This window comes from Vitis riparia, chromosome 7 (assembly GCF_004353265.1).
Source record: "Vitis riparia cultivar Riparia Gloire de Montpellier isolate 1030 chromosome 7, EGFV_Vit.rip_1.0, whole genome shotgun sequence".
Lineage (NCBI taxonomy): Eukaryota > Viridiplantae > Streptophyta > Magnoliopsida > Vitales > Vitaceae > Vitis > Vitis riparia.
The window spans coordinates 3,642,962-3,666,755 of NC_048437.1; the positions used below are offsets into that span (position 1 = coordinate 3,642,962).

Consider the following 23,794-nt stretch of genomic DNA (forward strand, 5'->3'; position numbering starts at 1 on the left):
CCTCTGTTATCATGGTGTCCAACATAGTTGAAATTGTTTATTTTCTAACAATGTCATTGCGTTTAGTGTGGATTTTATTGAACCAGCAAAACCCAGATTAAAAAAGGGGAGAATTATGTTTTAGGGGTAGATGGGCCCCCAAATTAACAAAAGGTCCGTATAACTCTTCAAATTGAGTTGAAGGATATGAAATTGTAACGGACAAATATACCCTTTAAGAACACATATAAAATATTTTATAAAATTAAGTTAAATAATTTTTTTTCAATAATTTTTTTTTTCAAAAATACTAAATTAAATAAAAGTGGTTTTCAAAAATATTAAATTAAAATTTTTTTTTCAAAAATGTTAAATTAAATAATTTTTTTTCAAAAATATTAAATTAAATAAAACTATTTTTAAAAAAATATTAAATTAAATAATTTTTTTTAAATAGTTCAATAATTTTTTTCAATAATTTTTTTTTCAAAAATACTAAATTAAATAAAAGTGGTTTTCAAAAATATTAAATTAATTTTTTTTTTTCAAAAATATTAAATTAAATAATTTTTTTTCAAAAATATTAAATTAAATAAAACTATTTTAAAAAATATTAAATTAAATAATTTTTTAAATATTAAATTAAATAAAATTATTTTAAAAAAATATTAAATTAAATAAAAGTATTTTTAAAAAATATTAAATTAAATAAAATTATTTTTCAAAAATATTAATTTTTTTTCTCAAAATCAACAAAAAGCATTTTTTGAAATACTGAAGGATAATATATCCTTCAACTCAATTTTCATACTTTCATTGAGTCTTGGACTCAATTTGAAGAGTTACACGGACCTTTTGTTAATTTGGGGGTCCATCTACCCCTAAAACATAATTCTCCCTTAAAAAAGAAGACTTTCCAGGTTATTAGTCCGTGTTTGGCTTGCGAACCCTGAGAGGGTAACAAACACATTAGCAAAACTACATGAAGCCTGATAAGAAAAGAAAGGTCACCTAGGCATGTCCTTTCAGCCATCTGGGATTCCAAACTCGTTGGCAAAACTATATGTTGTTGATGCATCAGATCAGATCAAAATCTTGGGTATGTTTTTTTTTTTCCTTCCTATAATTTCTAGGATCAGGTCAAATTTTAGAAATTTCCCCCAGCTGGTTTAAACTCGGTTAGCCTCTGAAGCTGATGTAGTTGTGATAATTACTGGGTGTCGGTGGTTGTTGAGCTTTATTCTTCTTCATATGAAGGTCAAGGACTCAAGGCATCTCTTTTAGGTCAAAAACCCTAGCCAACAGAGATGGAATATAATTTCTAATTTTGTTCCCATAATGGAACAAAATGTTGGTATAGAGACACAGCTATCACCTAGTCACAACTCTCACAAGTGGACCTTGTGGGTCACACACACCTTTATTCTACACGTACATCACTTGATTAAATCTGAGATAAATCTACCTCTGTGGTTTGCAAAATTCCCAAGTTAGGAAGGTCAGTATCTCTCAATCCGTATCCCTCCCATGGCTCTAGCATTCAATATAAGAGACAATTTGAATGTCCAATTCATGAAATTATGGAAATTTGCAGTTAAAGAAACATACCCTGCTAACAAACAAGGCATTTGGGTTTGGTTTTGGGTATTAAATTTTCATTTGACAGGAGGTGAAGGCAAATCTCCATCTTGATCATTGAGGGATCAACTTCCATGAACATTGTTTTAGAATAGAAAAAGGTTGGAGGGTGGGTCCAGAGAGAGAGCGAGAGGCTACAACTCAACTAATTTCCAGCTCTCGCTGATTACATAGCTGGTGTCCAGTCCTAATCATTCTCCTTAGGTCCCAGCCACATCCAACACGCAAACAATACTAAAAATTGAGAACATTTCCAGCTATATCTTTGACTTCACCCAATTCTCACGTCTTCTCTTTTTTCTTATTTATGATTTTTTTTTTTGTATTTTTTCCCTCTTACTATGAGTTAGTTTAGGAGAACAATATTTATTTTCTAATTCATATATGGAAGCAATTTATTAAAATTATCCTACCCCTTTTTGACTCAGAGTCTAATCCAATCAGGGTCTCAGTTTCTAAGTTTTTCTTTTTTCAAAGGAAAATGATCACTCAAGCCTCTTGAAAATTATGGTAGAACATTCAAAGGACAATGCTTTACAAAAATATGCGACATGCTGATTATTGTCCTAATAATTAGTATTAGTATTTATTAATGAATTGTAGTATGTTTTTTAGTTCAAAATAGCACATGGGGTGATGGAAGGCACATGCAATGATGGAATATATAAAAAAATAAAAAAGAAACAACTTAACTATCATTACTTTTACCCCCATATTTACCACTGAACTCTTTGGCAAAGATTTATGGACAGTGCAATTTTATTAATAATAATAATAATAATAATAAAAGATAAATTATATTTAATTAAATATAAAGAAAAAAAAAAAAACAGTTGATATAGTTTAGGGAGTTGTCAATGCATGTAAGATGTCAATTTAGATAAGCGCTGGAGTGTAACTTCAAATCTGCAGCAATGAGGTCATCATGGCCCAAATATTTTGATTGTGTTTTTATTTATTTTAATTATAATAATCATATGATCAACCTTATTAGGTGTATCTTACTTTTTACTATATCATATTGTTTTCTTTATCATAAATTACATTATTTCCTTTTTGTTTTTTTGGTAGGCCAGCTAAGAGAGAAAGAGATGGGCAGTGGTAGACCACCTTAGGTGGCTTCAGCCACTTCGCTTAGGTTGGCTCGACCAAAAGGAGAAATTAAACATAAAAGAAAAAAAAGTTTAAATTTAATAATTTTTCTTTTCAAATTTATTTCTCTCTTTTACTACAAGTTTTAAAAGACATCATTTTTTTTTTTAATAAATGAGAGAATTTAGGCTTGTTTGGCTCTAGAAATTAAAAAAAAAAAAAAACTTTTTTTTAAAGACTTTTGTTATGTATGGGGTCACGGAAAATGTAAGGGAAAAAAAAATACGAAGGAAAAATAGAAGGAAAGAAAAGTAAAGAAAAATTTAAAATAAATTAAAAATCAGATAAATTATTTTTTTTTGTTACTTCAAATTCATTTTATTTATTTTAACTTATTAATATAAAAATTATATAATTTTAAAATACACAAGTTTTTAATTAGTTTTAATTATATTTGATTTTCTTTTATATTTTTCATAGAACAACCAAATATGAAAAAATAGTTTTTCTTTGCATTTTTTTTCTTAGTATTTTTCGGAAACCAAACATAATTGTATTTAGAAATATCATTAAAAAAAACTGTAAAAAAAACTTTGGGAAAAAGAAGAAAAAATATAAAAAAAATTCAACTTATTTTCATGGAGAGTCTTAAGGAATTTTTTTTAGTTATTTTTTATTTAAAAAATATTTTTAACAAATTTTTATAAAAACGATTTTTTTTAGTTTTCATAACAGTTTTAAAGGCATTTTTTTTAAAGCCTTCTAAATAATATTAGAAAATATAAAAAATATTTTAAGAATACTTTTGCAAGGGTGCATAAAACAGATGTAATTGTTTTTATATATTTGAGTTTTTTTAAAACAATTTTGAAAATCTATTTTTTGAGAACCACCATTTTAAGAAAAGTAAAAAATAAATTAAAAATCAGATAAATTATTTTTTTTGTTACTTCAAATTTATTTTATTTATTTTAACTCATTAATATAAAAATTAAATAATTTTAAAATACACAAGTTTTTAATTAGTTTTAATTATATTTGATTTTCTTTTATATTTTTCATAAAACAACCAAATATGAAAAAATCATTTTTCTTTACATTTTTTTTATAATATTTTTCGGGAACAAACATAATTGTATTTAGAAATATCATTAAAAAAAAACTGTAAAAAAAACTTTGGGAAAAAGAAGAAAAAATATAAAAAAAATTCAACTTATTTTCATGGAGAGTCTTAAGGAATTTTCTTTTAGTTATTTTTTATTTAAAAAATATTTTTAACAAATTTTTATAAAAACGATTTTTTTTAGTTTTCATAACAGTTTTAAAGGCAATTTTTTTTTTAAAGCCTTCTAAATAATATTAGAAAATATAAAAAATAATTTAAGAATACTTTTGCAAGGGTGCATAAAATAGATGTAATTGTTTTTATATATTTGAGCTTTTTTAAAACAATTTTGAAAATCTATTTTTTGAGAACCACCATTTTAATTTTCTTACTCTTTATTTGTTTTTCAAACAAAAACCTGATAATTTTCAAAAATAATTAAATTACCATTTTGGGTCTGATTACTTTTAGGAATTTTTTAAACAAAAATTATAATGATTTTCGAAATACTAATAATTAAAGATTTATTTATTTTTCTTCCAAATGAAGACAGAGTTCAAAGATCTTTATTTATTTGTTGTCTTAAATTATTCTGTACGGACCAGCCGAGCCGTGCAAAGCCGCGAAGTTCGGCTCCGAACTGTCGGTGGTCCTGTGAGCGCCCACTCTTAAAATCTCACGACAACGCACGCAATTTCTCGTTATAGAGAGATTAAAAAACGAAAAAAAAAGAAAAAAAAAAAAAGAAAAGAAAAAAACAGCAATGAAGGGAAATAGTAAATAAGTGTGGAATTTTTGTGTTGCTCACTCTCAGTCTCTGCTTTTTCTCGTTCTCTCTCCTTTTATCTTCTCTCTTACGAAATCCATTGCTGCCTCCAAGATCTCCTCCAATTCGCTCTTTCTCTCTGCCTCTCCACTTTCTCTCTCTTCAGCTGCCTCTCTTCGCATTCATGAAGATCGCCGCCTCTGCGATTTCCGAGGTGAATTTCAGCTCCGCCGGATTCCATCCTTTTCTCTATAATTAATAATCGTTTCTTTTATTTTATTTTTATTTTTTCCCTTTTATTTTTTTCAATTCATTTTGCTTTTCGGTGAGAATTTAGAATTTTAGTGAATGTGGGTAAATGCAAAGTCAGAAAGAAAAGACTGGATCTGCGGATTTGTTGTCCAAATTTTGATAGGCAAGCGCCTAGCAAGTTATGTTGTACAAATTTTCGAGTCAAACTGTGTCGGTTTCTACTAGATTTGGGTTTTTGTAGTTGGATTGGTGCTGAGGTTTTTGTCATTTTAGTGGATATTATTTGATCTGTTTGGATTCAATGACAATGAGTCTGGTTGTTGTTAGGTTGATGTGATTTTGTGTAATTCAGTTGTGTTGAAGTAGATTTTTGTATAATTCAGTTCGTTTTGGAATTCATGGATTCTTTTGGAGTTATCATTTTATCTGCTGTGATTTAATTCACATTTACGTGCAGTGGGATAATCTTGTTTTGAGGTGATTTTCAGCTCAGTTGGCGTTTCTTGCCAGTTAGCAATTGATCTGCCTTGCATTGCCAGTTATCTTTACTTTTTCTTTTTCTTTTTTTTTCTTTTCTTATTTTGGATTTGGTTTGCTTTTCCACAGGGGGCTTTCTATTTTTGATCGGCTCTGAGTTAGATCTGGAGAGGGAGAGGGATCTGGTTTGATTTGTTTTGAGAATCTTGAAGTGCAGCGAAGCTGGCGGCAACACTGGGGTGGAGGTTTGCTGCCAGCAACGGCCTTGCTGCTAATGATATGGTACTACACCATGTATTTCTATTTCTTTCAATGGTTTTTATGAATGAAAATGATGGGATAAACCCAAATAATAAGAATTTAGTGAGTATGTTAAACTTGATCTGATGATAATGAATTTTAACTGGGATAAGCGTGGATGCATTTACTTCTAGTATGCAGCACTGATATTGCAAATTACATTGAGCTTTGCTGGTTCCTTGGTGGGCTTTGTTCAGTATGTATGGTTTGTGATTATTTCTGCTATATTGTTCAAGAAAGGGGAATTGAGACAGTTGTTTGCTTTTTTATTCAATTATTGTAGAAAAGAACAGATGTTGAAAGCGTTAATTTTTTCATTCTCTTTACAAAGGATGCTGGGTGTAAACATCTTATATTGATATGGGTTGTCCTCCAATGTAACCTTAAGGAATCCAAATTGCAACACAGACCAAGTTGATGCTTGTTCAGCCATGTGCAGGAAAAAACATTTAAATTATTGGGGATGCTGCAAATTTGTTTTCATATATTTAGGGTATCTTTGCATTTACATTTGCCATGATGTGTTTTATTTTCCCCCTCAAATAAGAAGAGATGGTGTTTATTGTTTTTTTTTTTTCTTCCTGATTTTGTTATTTCAACACCAAAGTAAAAAAAGTATGGACTTCATTTTGTATATTTATTGTGGTAGGCCAAATCAGCTTGGAACTGAATTTTCAAGTAGCTTCTCTGTTTAGATGACTTTACTTTCTATCAACTTGTGGCCTCTCAGTGTCAAAATGTATCATGCTGTATCTTTTTAATTTTATTACTTTACACTTCTGTATAGTTTTTGAAAGTTGATACTTCTAAATGAATAGGTATGATAAAATTGATTTCTTTCATTTGATATATAACAACTATCTCCAAACCTCTCATTTGGATGGCAGGAAAGAAATGGGGATGCAAAACTTCAAGATTCTGAGCCTCCAACTCCACATTCCATTATAAAGATGGGTTTGAGGTCCTTTTCGAGCTCTATCTGCATTTCTCAGTTGGTTTGATTATTTTTTATCTGCATCCTGTGATTGGTAGTGACTAGTTTATTGTTACATAGACAGGAAACTTCTAGCACTGCTGTTTGGAAGTTTCAGCTTTAATTTTTTTGAAAACTTTGTCCACAGCATTTGAGGCTGCATGGTATAATTTTCTGCAGTTAGATCGAAGTTATTCTTTTGTGGAAATGGTGTGCTCAGGTCAAAATTGTCAAACACCTCTAAGGACATTTAATTTGAGAAAATTCCTCCTCAAGATGATAGGTTTTTTGATGTACATGCCTAGTCCAAAGATCTTAAGTGACTTGTTTCCGGAAATGCTTTCCATGGCAGGGGCCAGGAGCCTGCTTATGTTGTGCCTCATGTTATCACATATATGCACAGTTTTTTATTGTAAGTAAATTGGTTATCTATGAACTGTAAATAAGAAACCATCTTGTTAGATTCTGGCCTCAACTCTATGGAGTTAATAGTGTCTTAAGATACCTCACATATCCAGTTTTGTTTACTTATTATTTAATTCAATTTTTTCCTAGTTTGCCTCAAACCAGAGACATGGCATGACAAATGTTGGAAGAAGTTGAGAGGAATGTGGCAAAATAAATCTGAACTGGGATAAAACAATGATAAAGTGTTCCATTGTGTAATGACTGAATGTCTCACTCATAAGAGAGTGCTATTACTGTTTTCTAAGCCATTCATCATTTTTTTTTGTGCAAATTAATGCAAGACAACTAAAATAACCTCAGTAGGGCCTTATCTTGACTATTTGGACCCAGGTTCAATCCATTTTATTTCCATTGATACTCTTTAAGGCTATTTCTTTTCTCTTTTTGGCTAGTTCACTGGCTATCGTATATTTTTCTCACAATTGCAACCACATCTTTTTTAGCTTGCTTGTGGCACATTCTTTCTCCTCCTTGATCGTGTATTTTTTTCCTTTTTCTTTTCGAGAAAAGTTTTATTAGGGAAGTAATTAAGCATCTGCTTTATGCAATATTCTTTCTTATATCTCTTTCCCTTTAAAATCAAGACTATGCTGAGAGTATTGGCTTGCAATGGTTAATAGAAATGGAAATTCTGGCTTAAGTATCTTAACACTCCCTAATCATCTACAGGGAGCGTAGTAGCAGCATGGAGGATCCAGATGGGACATTAGCTAGTGTTGCTCAATGCATCGAACAGTTGCGGCAGAATTCTTCATCTTCACAAGAAAAAGAACATTCCCTGAAGCAGTTGCTGGAACTCATTAATACCCGTGAAAATGCTTTTAGTGCTGTTGGATCTCACTCTCAGGCGGTTCCAGTGCTTGTTTCTCTTCTCCGATCAGGATCACTTGGAGTGAAGATGCAGGCTGCTAATGTTTTAGGCTCTCTCTGTAAAGAGAATGAATTAAGGGTAAAAGTCTTGCTTGGTGGTTGCATCCCTCCACTGCTTGGTCTCCTCAGGTCTAGCTCTGCAGAAGGTCAAATTGCAGCTGCAAAGACCATTTATGCTGTTTCTCAAGGTGGCACAAGGGACTATGTTGGATCAAAAATATTTTCTACTGAAGGAGTTGTCCCAGTGCTATGGAAGCAACTAGAAAATGGGCTGAAAGCTGGAAATTTGGTTGATAATTTATTGACTGGAGCTTTAAAAAACCTTTCCTGCAGCACTGAAGGATTTTGGGCTGCAACAGTACAAGCTGGGGGAGTGGATATACTTGTGAAGTTGCTTAAAACTGGACAGGCAAGCACTCAAGCAAATGTGTGCTTTCTTCTTGCATGTATGATGATGGAAGATGTATCTGTGTGTTCTAGGGTGTTGGCTGCAGAGGCTACAAAACAACTCCTCAGGCTATTAGCACCTGGTAATGAAGCTTCTGTGAGAGCAGAAGCTGCAGGTGCTCTTAAATCTCTTTCTGCTCAGAACAAAGAAGCAAGGCGGGAGATAGCTAATTTTGGTGGTATACCTGCTTTAATAAATGCTACAATTGCTCCATCAAAGGAATTCATGCAAGGTGAGCATGCCCAAGCATTGCAGGAGAATGCAATGTGTGCTCTTGCAAACATTTCTGGTGGTTTGTCATTTGTCATCTCAAGCCTTGGTCAAAGCCTTGAATCATGCGCTTCTCCTGCACAGACTGCTGATACATTAGGGGCTTTGGCGTCAGCTCTTATGATATACGATAGCAAAGCGGAATCTACTAGAGCATCAGATGCTGTGGTTATTGAGCAGACATTGATTAATCAGTTTAAACCTCACTTACCATTTCTTGTGCAAGAACGTACCATAGAAGCCCTAGCTAGTTTGTATGGAAATCCCATACTTTCAGATAAACTTGCAAATTCTGATGCAAAACGGCTGTTGGTAGGTCTGATCACAATGGCAGCCAATGAAGTTCAGGATGAGCTGGTAAGATCTCTTCTCATATTGTGCAACAATGGAGGCAGTCTATGGCGTTCACTTCAAGGTCGTGAGGGTGTTCAGCTGTTGATATCTCTTCTTGGGCTTTCATCAGAACAGCAGCAAGAATGTGCAGTTGCGTTGCTTTGCCTTCTATCTAATGAAAATGATGAAAGCAAATGGGCTATCACTGCTGCTGGTGGCATACCTCCACTTGTACAAATTCTAGAGACAGGGTCTGCAAAAGCCAAGGAAGATTCTGCAACAATCCTTGGGAACCTCTGTAATCATAGCGAAGATATACGGGCATGTGTTGAAAGTGCTGATGCTGTCCCTGCTTTATTATGGCTTTTGAAGAATGGGAGCTCAAATGGGAAAGAAATTGCAGCAAAGACATTGAACCATTTAATCCATAAATCAGATACAGCTACTATTAGCCAACTCACTGCATTATTAACCAGTGATTTACCTGAATCCAAAGTTTATGTCTTGGATGCCCTAAAAAGTATGCTGTCCGTGGCTCCCATCCATGATATACTACATGAAGGCAGTGCTGCAAATGATGCAATTGAGACGATGATAAAAATATTGAGCTCCACCAGAGAAGAAACTCAGGCTAAGTCTGCATCATCTCTGGCTGGGATCTTTAACCTTAGGAAGGACTTGCGTGAAAGTAGCATTGCTATTAAGACTCTCTGGTCAGTCATGAAGCTGCTAAATGTTGAATCTGACAACATCTTAGTGGAGTCCTCTTGTTGTCTTGCCTCAATATTTCTTTCAATTAAAGAGAACCGGGATGTGGCTGCTGTTGCTAGAGATGCATTGTCCCCCTTAATCATTCTTGCTAATTCTGATGTTCTGGACGTTGCAGAGCAGGCAACATGCGCTTTGGCCAATCTTCTTTTGGATCATGAAGTTGCGGAGAAAGCTATTCCTGAAGAAATCATTGTTCCTGCTACCAGGGTTTTGCATGAAGGAACAGTTTCTGGGAAGGCCCATGCTGCAGCAGCAATTGCTCGCCTACTCCATTCTCGCCAAAGTGATTATGTATTAACTGATTGTGTGAACCGTGCTGGAACAGTTCTGGCATTAGTTTCTTTTCTGGAATCTGCTAGCAGTGGATCTTTTGCAACATCTGAGGCACTAGATGCACTTGCTTTTCTGTCAAGATCAGAAGGAGCTAGTGGGCCACTCAAACCTGCTTGGGCTGTTTTAGCTGAATTTCCAGACCGCATAACCCCAATTGTTTTTTGCATTGCTGATGCAGCACCCATGTTGCAGGATAAGGCTATTGAAATTTTATCACGGCTTTGCCGGGATCAACCTGTTGTTCTAGGAGATAAAATAGCTTGTGCCACTGGATGCATTTCATCCATTGCTATGAGGGTGATCAATTCGAGGAACATGAAGGTGAAAATTGGGGGAACAGCACTTCTTATCTGTGCTGCAAAAGTCAATCATCAGAGGGTGCTAGAAGATCTCAAACAATCAAGCTCAAACGGCCATCTTGTTCAATCTCTTGTTTCGATGCTTAAATCCCCTCAGTCTTATTCTTTAGGAGTCCAGGGGGATAATGAGAAGGATGCCATAAGCATTTACCGGCATCCTAAAGAAGAGGCCAAGAATGACGAACTTGAGAAAAGCACAACAGTTATTTATGGTGCCAACACAGCTACATGGCTACTCTCGGTTCTTGCTTGTCATGACGACAAAAGCAAAATTGCAATTATGGAGGCTGGAGCAGTTGAAGTCCTCACAGACAAAATTTCTCAATGTTTTCCGCAATATGCACAGGTATTTAATTTTCTTGTGCCCCTTTCTTACTTTTCTGTTTTAAGTGCAGTGATGAGCTAAGTTAATGATGCATTGGATATTGACAAATTGATTGATTCATACTGAGCTGTTTGCTAGCATTTTAACTTTGTTTTCTATTCTTTTCTTACTTATCCTTGAAAAAAATGGGATTTTATTATATACATATGGTTTTATAGTTATTATTATTGTTATTGAAACCTCTTTTGGCTCCTTTATGGTAATCTGGTGCAGATTGATTTTAAAGAAGATAGCAGCATATGGATTTGTGCTTTACTGCTAGCAATTTTGTTTCAAGATAGAGATATCATAAGGGCACCTGCAACCATGAAATCCATACCAGTACTTGCCAATTTGTTGAAATCGGAGGAGTCATCAAACAGATATTTTGCTGCACAGGCAATGGCGAGTCTCGTCTGTAATGGTAGCAGGGGGACTCTTCTATCTGTTGCAAACTCTGGTGCAGCAGGTGGTCTTATTTCATTACTTGGCTGTGCGGATGTTGATATCTATGATCTCCTGGAATTGTCAGAAGAGTTTGCTTTGGTGCGTTATCCAGAGCAGGTTGCTCTTGAAAGGTTGTTTAGAGTTGATGACATTAGGGTTGGTGCTACTTCTCGTAAAGCAATACCTGCCCTTGTTGATCTACTCAAACCAATTCCAGATCGTCCAGGGGCCCCTTTTCTAGCGCTTGGACTTCTGATCCAGCTTGCAAAAGACTGTCCATCAAATAATATTGTAATGGTTGAATCAGGGGCTTTGGAAGCATTGACTAAGTACCTTTCACTTGGTCCACAAGATGCCACTGAGGAAGCCGCTACTGATTTATTGGGAATCCTATTTAGCAGTGCAGAAATACGAAGGCATGAATCTGCATTTGGTGCTGTCAGTCAACTTGTAGCGGTATTACGTCTAGGTGGAAGAGCTGCGAGGTATAGTGCTGCTAAAGCATTGGAAAGCCTATTTTCCTCTGACCATATTAGGAGTGCAGAAAGTGCCCGACAAGCTGTTCAACCTTTGGTGGAAATTCTTAATACTGGCTTGGAGAGGGAGCAGCATGCTGCTATTGCTGCATTGGTTAGGTTGTTGAGTGAAAATCCATCAAAAGCCCTTGCTGTCGGAGATGTTGAAATGAATGCAGTGGATGTTCTTTGCAGGATCCTTTCTTCAAATTGCTCAATGGATCTGAAGGGGGATGCTGCTGAGTTGTGTTATGTTCTTTTTGGAAATACGAGAATCAGGTCTACAATGGCTGCAGCTCGATGTGTCGAGCCTTTGGTTTCTCTCCTTGTGACGGAGTTCAGTCCCGCTCAGCATTCAGTTGTTCGTGCACTAGATAGGCTCTTGGATGATGAGCAACTGGCAGAACTAGTTGCTGCCCATGGTGCAGTTATTCCTCTTGTTGGCCTCCTCTATGGTAGGAATTACATGCTTCATGAGGCTGTTTCCAAAGCTCTTGTGAAGTTAGGAAAAGATAGGCCTGCTTGCAAGATGGAAATGGTAAAAGCTGGCGTGATTGAGAGTGTGCTTGATATTCTCCATGAAGCACCAGATTTTCTCAGTGATGCTTTTGCAGAATTGCTCCGAATATTGACCAACAATGCTACCATTGCCAAGGGTCCATCTGCAGCAAAAGTGGTTGAACCCCTTTTTCTGTTGCTAACCCGACCTGAATTTGTAACCCATGGACAGCAAAGCACATTACAGGTTCTTGTTAATATTTTAGAGCATCCACAGTGTCGTGCTGACTATACTTTGACCTCTCACCAAGCTATTGAACCACTTATCCCCTTGTTAGATTCTCCATCTCCAGGTGTGCAACAGTTGGCTGCTGAACTTCTATCACATCTACTCCTGGAAGAACACCTTCAGAAGGATTCAGTGACACAGCAAGTAATTGGTCCATTGATACGAGTTCTTGGTTCAGGTGCACCCATTTTGCAGCAGAGAGCTGTGAAGGCTCTTGTTAGTATCTCACTATCTTGGCCAAATGAAATTGCAAAAGAGGGTGGTGTTGTTGAGCTGTCCAAAGTGATATTGCAAGCTGATCCTTTGCTTCCTCATGCCTTGTGGGAGTCTGCCGCTTCCGTTTTAGCCAGTATTTTGCAATTCAGTTCTGAATATTATTTGGAAGTACCTGTGGCTGTATTGGTGAGGTTGCTTCGTTCTGGCTCTGAAACCACAGTAGTTGGTGCATTAAATGCTCTTCTGGTGTTGGAAAGTGATGATTCAACCAGTGCTGAAGCAATGGCTGAAAGTGGTGCCATAGAGGCTCTTTTGGAAATTCTCAGAAGTCATCAGTGTGAGGAAACTGCTGCCAGACTGCTGGAAGTATTACTGAACAATGTGAAGATCAGAGAATCAAAAGCTACTAAGTCTGCCATCTTACCATTATCTCAGTACCTTTTGGATCCTCAAACACAAGCTCAGCAGGCAAGATTACTGGCAACTCTGGCTCTTGGTGATTTATTCCAGAATGAGAGTCTTGCTCGAACAACAGATGCTGTTTCAGCTTGCCGTGCTTTAGTGAATGTGCTTGAAGACCAACCAACAGAAGAAATGAAAGTGGTCGCCATATGTGCTTTGCAAAACCTTGTAATGTGCAGTAGATCAAATAAAAGGGCAGTTGCAGAAGCTGGTGGTGTTCAGGTTGTTCTGGATCTGATAGGTTCAAGTGATCCTGATACCTCAGTTCAGGCTGCAATGTTTGTTAAACTTCTCTTCTCCAACCACACTATTCAAGAGTATGCCTCAAGTGAAACAGTAAGAGCTATCACTGGTAAGTTATCTCGCTCACTTGTACAACATTTTCCAACTTTTGGTTTATTTGAGGAGCATATATCTGCTGGGATTGTAAATCCACTTGCATATGTGCCTCTTGGTTCGTGATAGATTCTTTTCCCATGTCTGTCTTTTGATTGCAGTGTAGAGTTTGCAATTTCTTGATTAGTTCACTAAAATCATTTTAATAAAATCTTTTGATTTTTATTGGTTACTTGAGCATTGTTTTGACAGTCCATAATATTCTCAGCCATACCTTTTGTTAATGCATGCACGTTCAAATCATTCCTCATTATCTTGTCTGCTGCCCTTTTCTTCCCTCATTTTTATTTTTTTGTTTTCTTTTCTCTCTTCTTTTTGAGGCTTTCTATGTAGTGCTATTAACTCCTGACTTGTGCTGTTGTTCACTTCATTTCACGCATGACTTGATTGGCTAGATTTGTTTATTTAATTATACTGTGGATTTTCTATATGGTGTTTAATTTTACATAGTTTTTCCACGCTTAGCTGGGAAAACTACGTTTGGCACTCAAGGTGTCAATTTACAGGTCTTGTGCAATCTTAGCAAAAATTATGTTTAGGATTTATTAAATGTGCTGAAAGAGTGCATAACGTTCTTTTTCGTTTGAGAAAGTATTAAACAAGATCACTTCCTTCATTGTGTGACTTCATTTATTTGTTTATTTTTAGTAGTATTTCTTCATCATGTAACTTAATACACTTTGATATATGAATACCAAATGGCACTTGTCATATTGTTTATAGGGTTACTAGTATTTTTGACTCAACTATTAAAGACAATTCTTTCTGGTTCTTCCATGCCTAGAAATGTAAATGAGTACCACATTCCATTACAAACACAAATGACTAATACCTCTTTCCATGTGCCTAGATAACATTATGGAGTAACTGGCTTCAGAGAAAAGATGAATTTTGCTATCAGTTTCAGTATTCTTGTAGATTACTGTTCCTAGTGAGGATCTTGTTATTTCTGTTTTCATATGTTAGGATTGATAAAATGAGTTAAAAGCATCGTGAGGAAAAAATAAAATTCGGTTTAAGGGTCATGACGATTCAAATCAGCTTAAGATGGAAGTATGGGGTCATGGAAATGTTATTTGATTAATACTGATCTTTAAGTAGCAAGGAATCAACACTTCAAAAAGTGAAATCAAATTCTTTGAGATAGCATTCTTGAACTGGAAATGCTCCTTCCCTCCTGTATGAAAGGTGATAGGAGTATTTATAATTTCATTGTATGTATAGAAGCGGCTTTGAGGAAAAAATCATTTCCTGTGGGAAATGAAATGATTTCTAATGAACACTTGACTGCTCTCTTTCAATCTTCAAAAACTAGGTCTTTTTCTTTTTGTTTTATGCATGAATTGGCATGGCCTGGTTGTCTGTAAGGAAAATGAATAGAAACAAAAATGTTCCCTTACCATCTTCGTCTTGTATTTGAGAAAGGGTTTGCTGTATTTTATCTTTTTCAATTACCTAAAAGCGTATGTTCAAGTTAAGTGATTCAGAACCTTAATAAGATTGGCTGTTTACATGTTCATGATGCTGTTTAATATCTGAAACAAACACTTTTATCAGTATCAGTTGTCACTTTGATGGCTGGACCCTGCATGCAAATACTTATTTGTGTTGAATAATTTTTTCCTGTGTTCTTGCAGCTGCTATCGAAAAGGATTTATGGGCCACTGGAACTGTGAATGAGGAGTATCTGAAAGCCCTAAATGCACTGTTTGGCAACTTTCCACGGTTGAGAGCCACTGAGCCTGCAACACTTAGTATTCCCCATCTGGTAACATCTCTCAAAACTGGTTCGGAGGCAACGCAAGAAGCAGCCTTGGATGCACTTTTTCTTCTCCGCCAAGCTTGGTCAGCATGCCCAGCTGAAGTCTCTAGAGCTCAATCAGTTGCTGCTGCAGATGCCATTCCCTTGCTGCAATACTTGATTCAGTCTGGCCCACCTCGATTTCAGGAGAAGGCTGAATTTCTTTTGCAGTGCTTGCCAGGGACATTATTAGTGACAATCAAGCGTGGCAACAATATGAAACAGTCTGTGGGAAATCCAAGTGTCTTCTGCAAGCTTACACTTGCCAACACTCCAGCTAGGCAAACCAAGGTATGATGTGTATGCCTCTTTCTTTTCCATGCTACATTTTTTTTTTCTCTGAAACTTTTGGTTAGTCAGTTCTTATAACTTCTACCCAGAGCAGTATGACCAAGGTTTGAACCAGGTAGGAAAAAAAAATTAAGAAGTTCCAAAAAAAAAAAAAGGAAAAAGGGGAAAGGTTTTTGGGTCAGATTTACATGCAATTTGCTAGTGATTCTCATGGCCGTCAGGGAATGTGTTAAAACAAACCCAATGACTTTTGCAGAACAAGGTTTTGGTCTATGTATTTTCTAGCTGCCTCAGTCCTTAGTCTCTGGTTCTTTCCACCATTCCGTATTCCCCTTCAACCCTTAAATTTTTGGTCTTTCCCTTGTTCTATGTCGCCTCCAGTCAAATCAGCATCAGTTGTCACTTTTGCAATAGCTGGTCTTTGCTGAAATGATTAAAGCATCCCTACTTCAGTTCTCTCACCTTGTTAAGTTGTAGTTAATTTCTCACAAATTCCCTCTCTCCTCTCTCCGTGTAGGTTGTATCAACGGGTCCTAATCCAGAGTGGGACGAGAGCTTTGCATGGACCTTCGAAAGTCCTCCAAAAGGCCAGAAGCTAAATATCTCTTGCAAGAACAAGAGCAAAATGGGAAAGGTAAACCAGCCCATTGTTGAATCTCGCACATCCCCTTCCAAATTCTTCTATACTCCATCATTAAACCCTTATTTCTTTTTGATTTACTGGCAGAGCTCATTCGGAAAAGTAACAATCCAGATCGACCGGGTTGTCATGCTGGGAACTGTGGCGGGTGAGTACACTCTGTTGCCTGAAAGCAAAAGTGGGCCTTCCCGGAACCTGGAGATAGAATTCCAGTGGTCTAACAAGTAACAACCATTCCTGAAACTAAAATTACCACTCGGCTGCAACTTCAATTGTAGGCAAAAATGTGATAAAAACCCCAAAAGGGTTGAAACAACCCATCCTTATTTGTTACTCTTTTTTTCCATTTTTTTTTTTTTTGGTTATTTATGTGTAATGTGTCTATGTATATAGAGCATGGCAGAGATTTTGATTTTGTAGTGTTGTCCTACAGTCTTAAAAACCAGTGATTTGTTGTATTCTTTTGTAACATCATCATTTTCTATAGTTCCCGTGGATATATATATAAATACCATTTGGATGGAAAATTTAGCTTCCTCTGTATTCTTTGTAATGGTTTATGTGTGTTCCTCAACTTTGAGAGGAAAAAAACAGTGATAATGATGAGGTTACTAGTGGTTTTGGACTTCTCTTTATCGTGCCTGTTACAATACTAATTACTCTTTACTTTTGTTTATGCTTTAGCATGATGCCTTTGTTTTTTTTCTTTTTTGTAATTAACCCCATTTTAAAACAATTTTATCAAGTTATAAGTATCATTAATAAAATTGAACATTTATTAAGAGGTATATTAATGAACTTGAAATTAAACATTTTTGAAAAAAATAAAAAAATTATATATACATATATATTCAAAAGTGATGTGAAAATAATATTTTTTATTTAATTTAAAATTTAAAAATATTAAAATTATTTTTATTTTTAACAACTACTTTTCTGAAAATAAGAGATTCAAAACCATTTCAAATACATAGATAAAAAAAATGATAATTATATAATTTTTAAATAATTTCATTAATTAAAATTTTTACGATAAAATTCTTTCCTGTCTTTTTCCTTAAATGCTTTATGAGAAAAATTGATAGAAACACATTGATTAAAACATTCCGAATTTCATGGAGTATTGTAATGATTTTGGGATAAATAAATAAATAAATACTAAATTTAAAAGGGCCCACAGTATACCATTTTGAATTCCATAGGGTTTTGTAATTATTTTGGAAATAAATAAATCATAAATTTGAAAAGGCCCACGGTATATTGGTTTGACAAAAATCGTCGCCAACGGTATTAAAGAGGACCCACGTGGCAGACAAGACGTCCCCTCCAATCAAAACAGGTCCTTTTCTGACACGTTGGCACTGGGGACCACCTACGTGGCGCCACCACAGTCCCTCTATAAAACGTAATCATTGTCTTCGCCACATCTCTCACCCTCTAATTAAATTATTCTAATTTATTATCTGCCCTTCCCGCCCCAGTACATTGCGCACGGTGCGCACTGCGCTCACTCCCCTGATCTGCTCCCTCCGTTCTCTCCGCCACCTCTCTCTCTCTCTCTCTGTTTCCAGTGTGCGTACGTCGCCTCCCTGCCCTTTTTAGCAAGCACCGTTAGCATAAAACCCTAAATCTCGAAATCACAAGATTTCTCTACTCCGAGCTCTCTGATCCGAGTGGTTGGCAGTTCGTTGTTCGCGGTTCGAGTCGCGATGGCGGCTCGATTTCTGGTTGCGATGTCTGTGGTGGTTCTCTTGATTGAGAGTTGTATGGCGGCGATGTTTTCTGCTAGGCTCATTCACCGGTTCTCCGATGAGGTGAAGGCGTTCAGGGCGGCGAGGAGCGGGGTGTCTGGGTCGTGGCCGGAGTGGAGGACTATGGAGTACTACAAAATGCTGGTGAGGAGTGATTTGGAGAGGCAGAAGGTAATGCTCGGCTCCAAGTATCAGTTTCTGTTCCCGTCCGAGGGGAGCAAAACGATGTCGTTCGGTAACGACTATGGATGGTGAGTGTTCGTTACCTATGTTTAGGGTTTTACAGGTTTCTCTTTTATTGGTAAAATTATGATTTATAGATTTGTTAGTTATTTTTGTTTGGAAACATCGGATTCGTCAGAACAACTCCTACTGTTTTGAGCATGCCTGAACCTAATGTAGAAAGAAAAAATTAAAAAATTTGTAAAGTAGTTACTGCTTTCTTAATTTGCTTCTGCATCTGAGAGCTTCTTTTGTCATTTCTTAGTTTGTTTCAGAATCTGGAATTTGTTGCAGTTTAAGTAACTGATCCTTTTTATCAATGCATTTGATATCTCTATCTTCGAATATACAGGTTGCATTATACTTGGATTGATATAGGGACACCCAATATTTCTTTTCTTGTTGCATTGGATGCTGGGAGTGATCTACTATGGATTCCGTGTGATTGCATACAATGCGCTCCCTTATCCGCCAGCTATTATGGTAGTCTGGTAGGTTAGCCTTTTTATAACTTGGATGTTCTTATTGTCATTTCTTACTTTGATGGGTATTTTAAAACATATTTCTTATTGCACTTCTATGTGGCGGTGATTTGAGAAACCATATCCTATTATAATTAAAGTGCTAAACTTCAGATCATATTTTGTACCTGTAGTCATCACTGGTAAACCTTCTTTTTTTGTGTGAAATTCTTTTCAATTTTACAATTGCGGGTAGTGATTATATTTTAAGTTTGATAATTAGTTAGAATAAAATATTTCAAGGCTTGGCAAGGGTTATTATATATGAGAACATAGAACTTGTGTCATGGTAGTTTTGATCTAGGCGCATGACGCCATGATAGAGAATGTCATTCCTTTAGGTTGGGACTGTTGTAAGAGTAATAATATATGGGAAAATGGCACTTGCATTGGGGTAGTTTTGAAGTTTGATTGGTAATGTCATGGGTTTTAACTTGTTTGCCCCCTCTTTTTTTGGTTAATTAATGTGGTACACATGAGATAGCCACAATTATAGTGGCATCCCTCCTTGAAACTGTAATGGTGCCCCTTTTTCTTGGTTAAATGATGAGCTGGCATCCTGAGTATAAGCAAACTTCAAGTAAATATTTGAACACCTCATGAGAAAAATGCCTTTTGAGACCTGAAGCTGGGCCTCATAACCTTCTATGCTGTGTCTTGTGGTTTGGGGGCAATTTTCTGGAATTTTCATGTGATTGTTGAGATCTCAGCAGAAGCATTTTCTAGATAGTGACTATGAATTTCACAAGAAACATTTTCCCACCTAGCAACTTAATTTTTTTCCTACACATAGTAATGGAATTTATGTGGTTTGGGGGCAATTTTCTGGAATTTTTATGTGATTGTTGAGATCTCAGCAGAAGCGTTTTCTAGATAGTGACTATGAATTTCACAAGAAACATTTTCCCACCTAGCAACTTAATTTTTTTCCTACACATAGTAATGGAATTCTGGATGCACAGGTTTCAATGGTGTTGTGAAGTCTATGCTAAGAATTGGTAACAGGTTTAGCACTTATTTCCAATGATTGATTGGCAGGTGCTCCCTCATATTTGGGGCATCTATTATGCAGGATAGAGATCTAAATCAGTACAGTCCATCTGGTTCAAGCACCAGCAAGCACCTGTCTTGTAGCCATCAGTTATGTGAATCAAGTCCAAACTGTGATAGTCCTAAGCAGCTATGCCCTTACACTATAAACTACTACTCTGAAAATACATCAAGCTCTGGATTGCTGATTGAGGACATCCTACATCTTACATCAGGCATTGATGACGCATCTAACTCCTCTGTGCGGGCCCCAATCATCATAGGGTATGCTCTACTGATCATCTAGTGCCACATTAGATTTCCAAACTCGATGTGCACAGCAACTTATCAAGAATTCTTCTCATTGATGCCTTAATTTAAAACTTATTTTTGTTAGTTATGTTCTTGTAAACAGATGTGGTATGAGGCAAACTGGTGGTTACTTGGATGGAGTTGCTCCTGATGGTCTTATGGGTTTGGGGCTTGGAGAAATTTCAGTTCCAAGTTTTCTTTCAAAAGCAGGACTGGTAAAGAACTCTTTCTCATTGTGTTTTAATGATGATGATTCTGGGAGAATCTTTTTTGGGGACCAAGGACTAGCTACTCAACAAACTACTCTCTTCTTGCCTTCAGATGGAAAATAGTAAGGAATACCTGTCCCCTTTTTATCAGTTTACTGTATTTTGTCTTCATATTCTTTTAAGGCCATAATTTTAAAGATGTGGAGTGATTAACTGAATGTTTTTGTTCAGTGAAACCTACATAGTTGGAGTAGAGGCATGCTGTATTGGGAGTTCTTGTATTAAACAAACAAGCTTCAGAGCACTGGTTGACAGTGGGGCATCATTTACATTTCTTCCAGATGAATCATATAGAAATGTTGTTGATGAGGTGTTGTTATTTTCCATTAATCTCTGTATATAATCTTTTCCCAATTTGTCTTATATCACACTTGCTTTAATGATAGTTTGACAAACAAGTGAATGCCACGCGATTTAGCTTTGAAGGATATCCTTGGGAATATTGCTATAAATCCAGGTGAATTTCATGGCATGAAAACTGGAAGGTTCTATCCTCGTATTTAAATAATTTTTTTTTTCCTCCATTGTATGTGTCCCCCTCCACCCCATCTCTCTCTCTCTCTCACACACACACACACACTGTTTCCCTCTTTCTGTTCATGTTCTTTTATTTGGCTCTTTCTTTTTGCTCCTATACTAACGGTCAGGTGGTTTTTTGTTAAACAGTTCAAAAGAGTTGTTAAAGAATCCCTCTGTGATACTCAAGTTTGCACTGAACAACAGCTTTGTGGTTCACAACCCTGTTTTTGTGGTCCATGGCTATCAGGTGAGACAATTTTAGATTTTGCCAGGTTTTATTCAGCTGAGCTTGAAGTGCCAAACCAATCTTTGGTCCATATGTGGTGTATTCATTTGGTTTTGTTTAATCAAATGTGGCCATATATGTAAGTGACTAGCTGCGGGTATATGTGGAATGAACCCCAAATTGTGCTCATGGATTGGGGGGGAAAAAATTAAACCAGGATCAATCACACTAGTCTTCGAGCAAGGGTTAATAAAATAAAGTCTCACCAGTGAACTAGCATGACCCTTGCCGATTTATGAAATTCTTAAAGTCAAATCAATGCCGTCCTCAAACTTCAAAAAATTTTGAGTTGGACTACATCCTCACCTAATTTGGAAAGTAATATCTATTCTCTATTTGAGTTTTCTTTTTTTTTTTTTCCAACTTTTATTCAATTTCCTTGACTCAAATTAAAGTAATATCTAAATGTCTGTCTCCTTTGTGGTAGTTCTGGAGGAGTAATTAAACTAGTTATAGATTGCTGTTGCAGATAAAATCTTAATATGATAGATTTTATGGTGTAGGGAGTTGTTGGATTTTGTTTAGCCATACAGCCAGCAGATGGAGATATTGGGATCCTTGGACGTAAGTGCACCGTTTATCCATTGCAAAATCTGCTACGTAATCCCACCTTCTTTTCCCTCTTTTAAATATTAATTACAGTAGAAGAAAACATTTCCATGCAGAGAACTTCATGACCGGATACCGGATGGTGTTTGACCGAGAAAATTTGAAGCTGGGATGGTCTCGTTCAAATTGTGAGTACTATGGCCTTTCCCAGTCTATATTTAGGGATACATCCTAATCTTACTAACTGTAATGTGGCTTATAAGTAATAACCTCTAATAATTCACAATTTTCTTGGAATTATATTTTGTTTAGTAGTAAATAACACTCTTTATATGCAACTATAATTTTGTGCATTAAATTAAATATATGTTCCTTTAAATATCATTTACAAGCACATATCCATGGGGAAATTTCAATAATGCGCCCACACCATTAATAAGTTTTCATGTTAAAAGAAAAAATGAGAAGATAGCATTATATGATTGACGCCCAGTTTAGTTGTTATGGTCAACATTTTCTTTAGATGAATATACATTGGACTTAAATAGTAAGCCTTTTGGTTTTCTTAAGGAAAATTAATCTATAAACTGATACTTTGGTAAATATTTGTAATTATCAAATAATGTAAACACATATTTATCTTTATACAAATACATTATTATATAAATGCTCACATTAAGAAGAAAATTCTGAAGGTAGTACTAATTAAGGAATATTATAGAATATTAATTATAGTAATGTTGCCAAATTGTACCTTTAAAAAAGTTATTGGAGGTTGTTAAAAGGGAGGCGGTGTGGTTGTTGTATGTTGGTCAATTACTGTATGGTACCTTGTTGTACATTAGATGGGTTGAAAACATTTTTCCTGGTAATCTGTTATGTCAATGATTCACTTGTTTTCTGGTTTCAACAAGCACTTTGTGTTCCAGTTAGTTTCGAGATGGTATTAAAACTTAACAAACTGGAATTCAAATATGATAATCCAAACTGCAGCCAGCTATTATTTATTTGTTAGTTTCTCCAATGTATCAACTAAGAAGGTGGGATCCTTTGGTTTGCATGTATAGGTCAAGATCTCACTGATGGCGAGAGAATGCCCCTTACTCCACCCCCAAATGACATACCACCGAATCCATTGCCTGCAAATGAGCTGCAGAACACCCATAGTGGGCACACAATTACTCCTGCTGTCGCTGGAAAGGCTCCCTCCAATCCCTCCGCCGCCTCCACACAGCTCATTTTGTCCCAGTTTTGTTTGGTGAAATCTCTGCCTCTTATGCTCTTGCTATTGCATCTACTACCTTCAGCCTTCTAAGTAAATACCAGAGGATGCCAATCTCCTATACATTTAATTTAAACTATCAATGTAGTCAGTCTTACATGTAAATCCATCCAGTCTCTCTTTATCCGTGTCTTTTTTCTTTGCTTCCCATGTGGAGCTTTCTTGTCATCCAATGCCCTCTTTTTCTTTAAGGACATTGGATCAATCAGGCGAATATTGTATTCCACTCTTTCTTTTAGTGTTCTCCTTATATGTAATAGCTCACTTTTGGTCTACCTTGCTGCTAAACTCTCCTATCTATTACACTTCTTAATCAAGCATACCCGAAATTGAATGCAGACACAATATAGAATTGGGAAAGGTGTGGTTGGGTTGTGTGGCGACAGTGGGAGAGGGGGAGCACCGAATTATTGTGTAAGAGGTCAAGGAGTTAAGAGAAAATCTAAGGGGATTGAATTGTCCTCTCCCTGGCATCAACATATGTGCATTTGTTTAATGCCTTGTCCGTTTTTTCAAAGTTTACAGACAGCCTGGGTCCCTGGAATCTGTTGGAACCCATGGTCCGTGCCAGCTATAATTCAAATCGTAGGTATGTGGTACGCTTGCTTTTTTTTTTTTTTGTCTCAACCACCTAATGACTAACGATAAGCAATAATTGATGGTTTTATGCATGGGGGTGTCTCGACCGCCGAATTTGTCTT

General features: G+C 36.0%; 2 protein-coding genes across 3 annotated transcripts; both read left to right on the forward strand.

Moving 5' to 3' along the window:
* The first annotated feature begins 4,623 nt into the window (after positions 1 to 4,623).
* On the forward strand, positions 4,624 to 16,982 carry LOC117918759 (protein CELLULOSE SYNTHASE INTERACTIVE 1). Its single transcript, XM_034835645.1, has 8 exons — positions 4,624 to 4,794; positions 5,439 to 5,591; positions 6,497 to 6,570; positions 7,720 to 10,780; positions 11,033 to 13,577; positions 15,259 to 15,713; positions 16,231 to 16,347; positions 16,441 to 16,982. The coding sequence occupies exons 2-8, from the start codon at positions 5,589 to 5,591 to the stop codon at positions 16,579 to 16,581; spliced, it is 6,396 nt and encodes a 2,131-aa protein (XP_034691536.1). The 5' UTR covers positions 4,624 to 4,794; positions 5,439 to 5,588; the 3' UTR covers positions 16,582 to 16,982.
* Positions 16,983 to 17,827: 845 nt separating this feature from the next.
* Positions 17,828 to 23,794, forward strand: LOC117918936 (aspartic proteinase-like protein 1). 2 transcript variants are annotated; one of them, XM_034835914.1, is made up of 10 exons: positions 17,828 to 18,355; positions 18,679 to 18,817; positions 19,920 to 20,161; positions 20,292 to 20,519; positions 20,629 to 20,767; positions 20,844 to 20,914; positions 21,124 to 21,223; positions 21,766 to 21,826; positions 21,928 to 21,999; positions 22,879 to 23,794. In XM_034835914.1, the coding sequence occupies exons 1-10, from the start codon at positions 18,063 to 18,065 to the stop codon at positions 23,124 to 23,126; spliced, it is 1,593 nt and encodes a 530-aa protein (XP_034691805.1). In that variant the 5' UTR covers positions 17,828 to 18,062; the 3' UTR covers positions 23,127 to 23,794. The 2 variants fall into 2 exon arrangements, with proteins under 2 accessions (XP_034691805.1, XP_034691807.1); XM_034835916.1 differs by having other exon boundaries at positions 18,264 to 18,355; positions 19,886 to 20,161.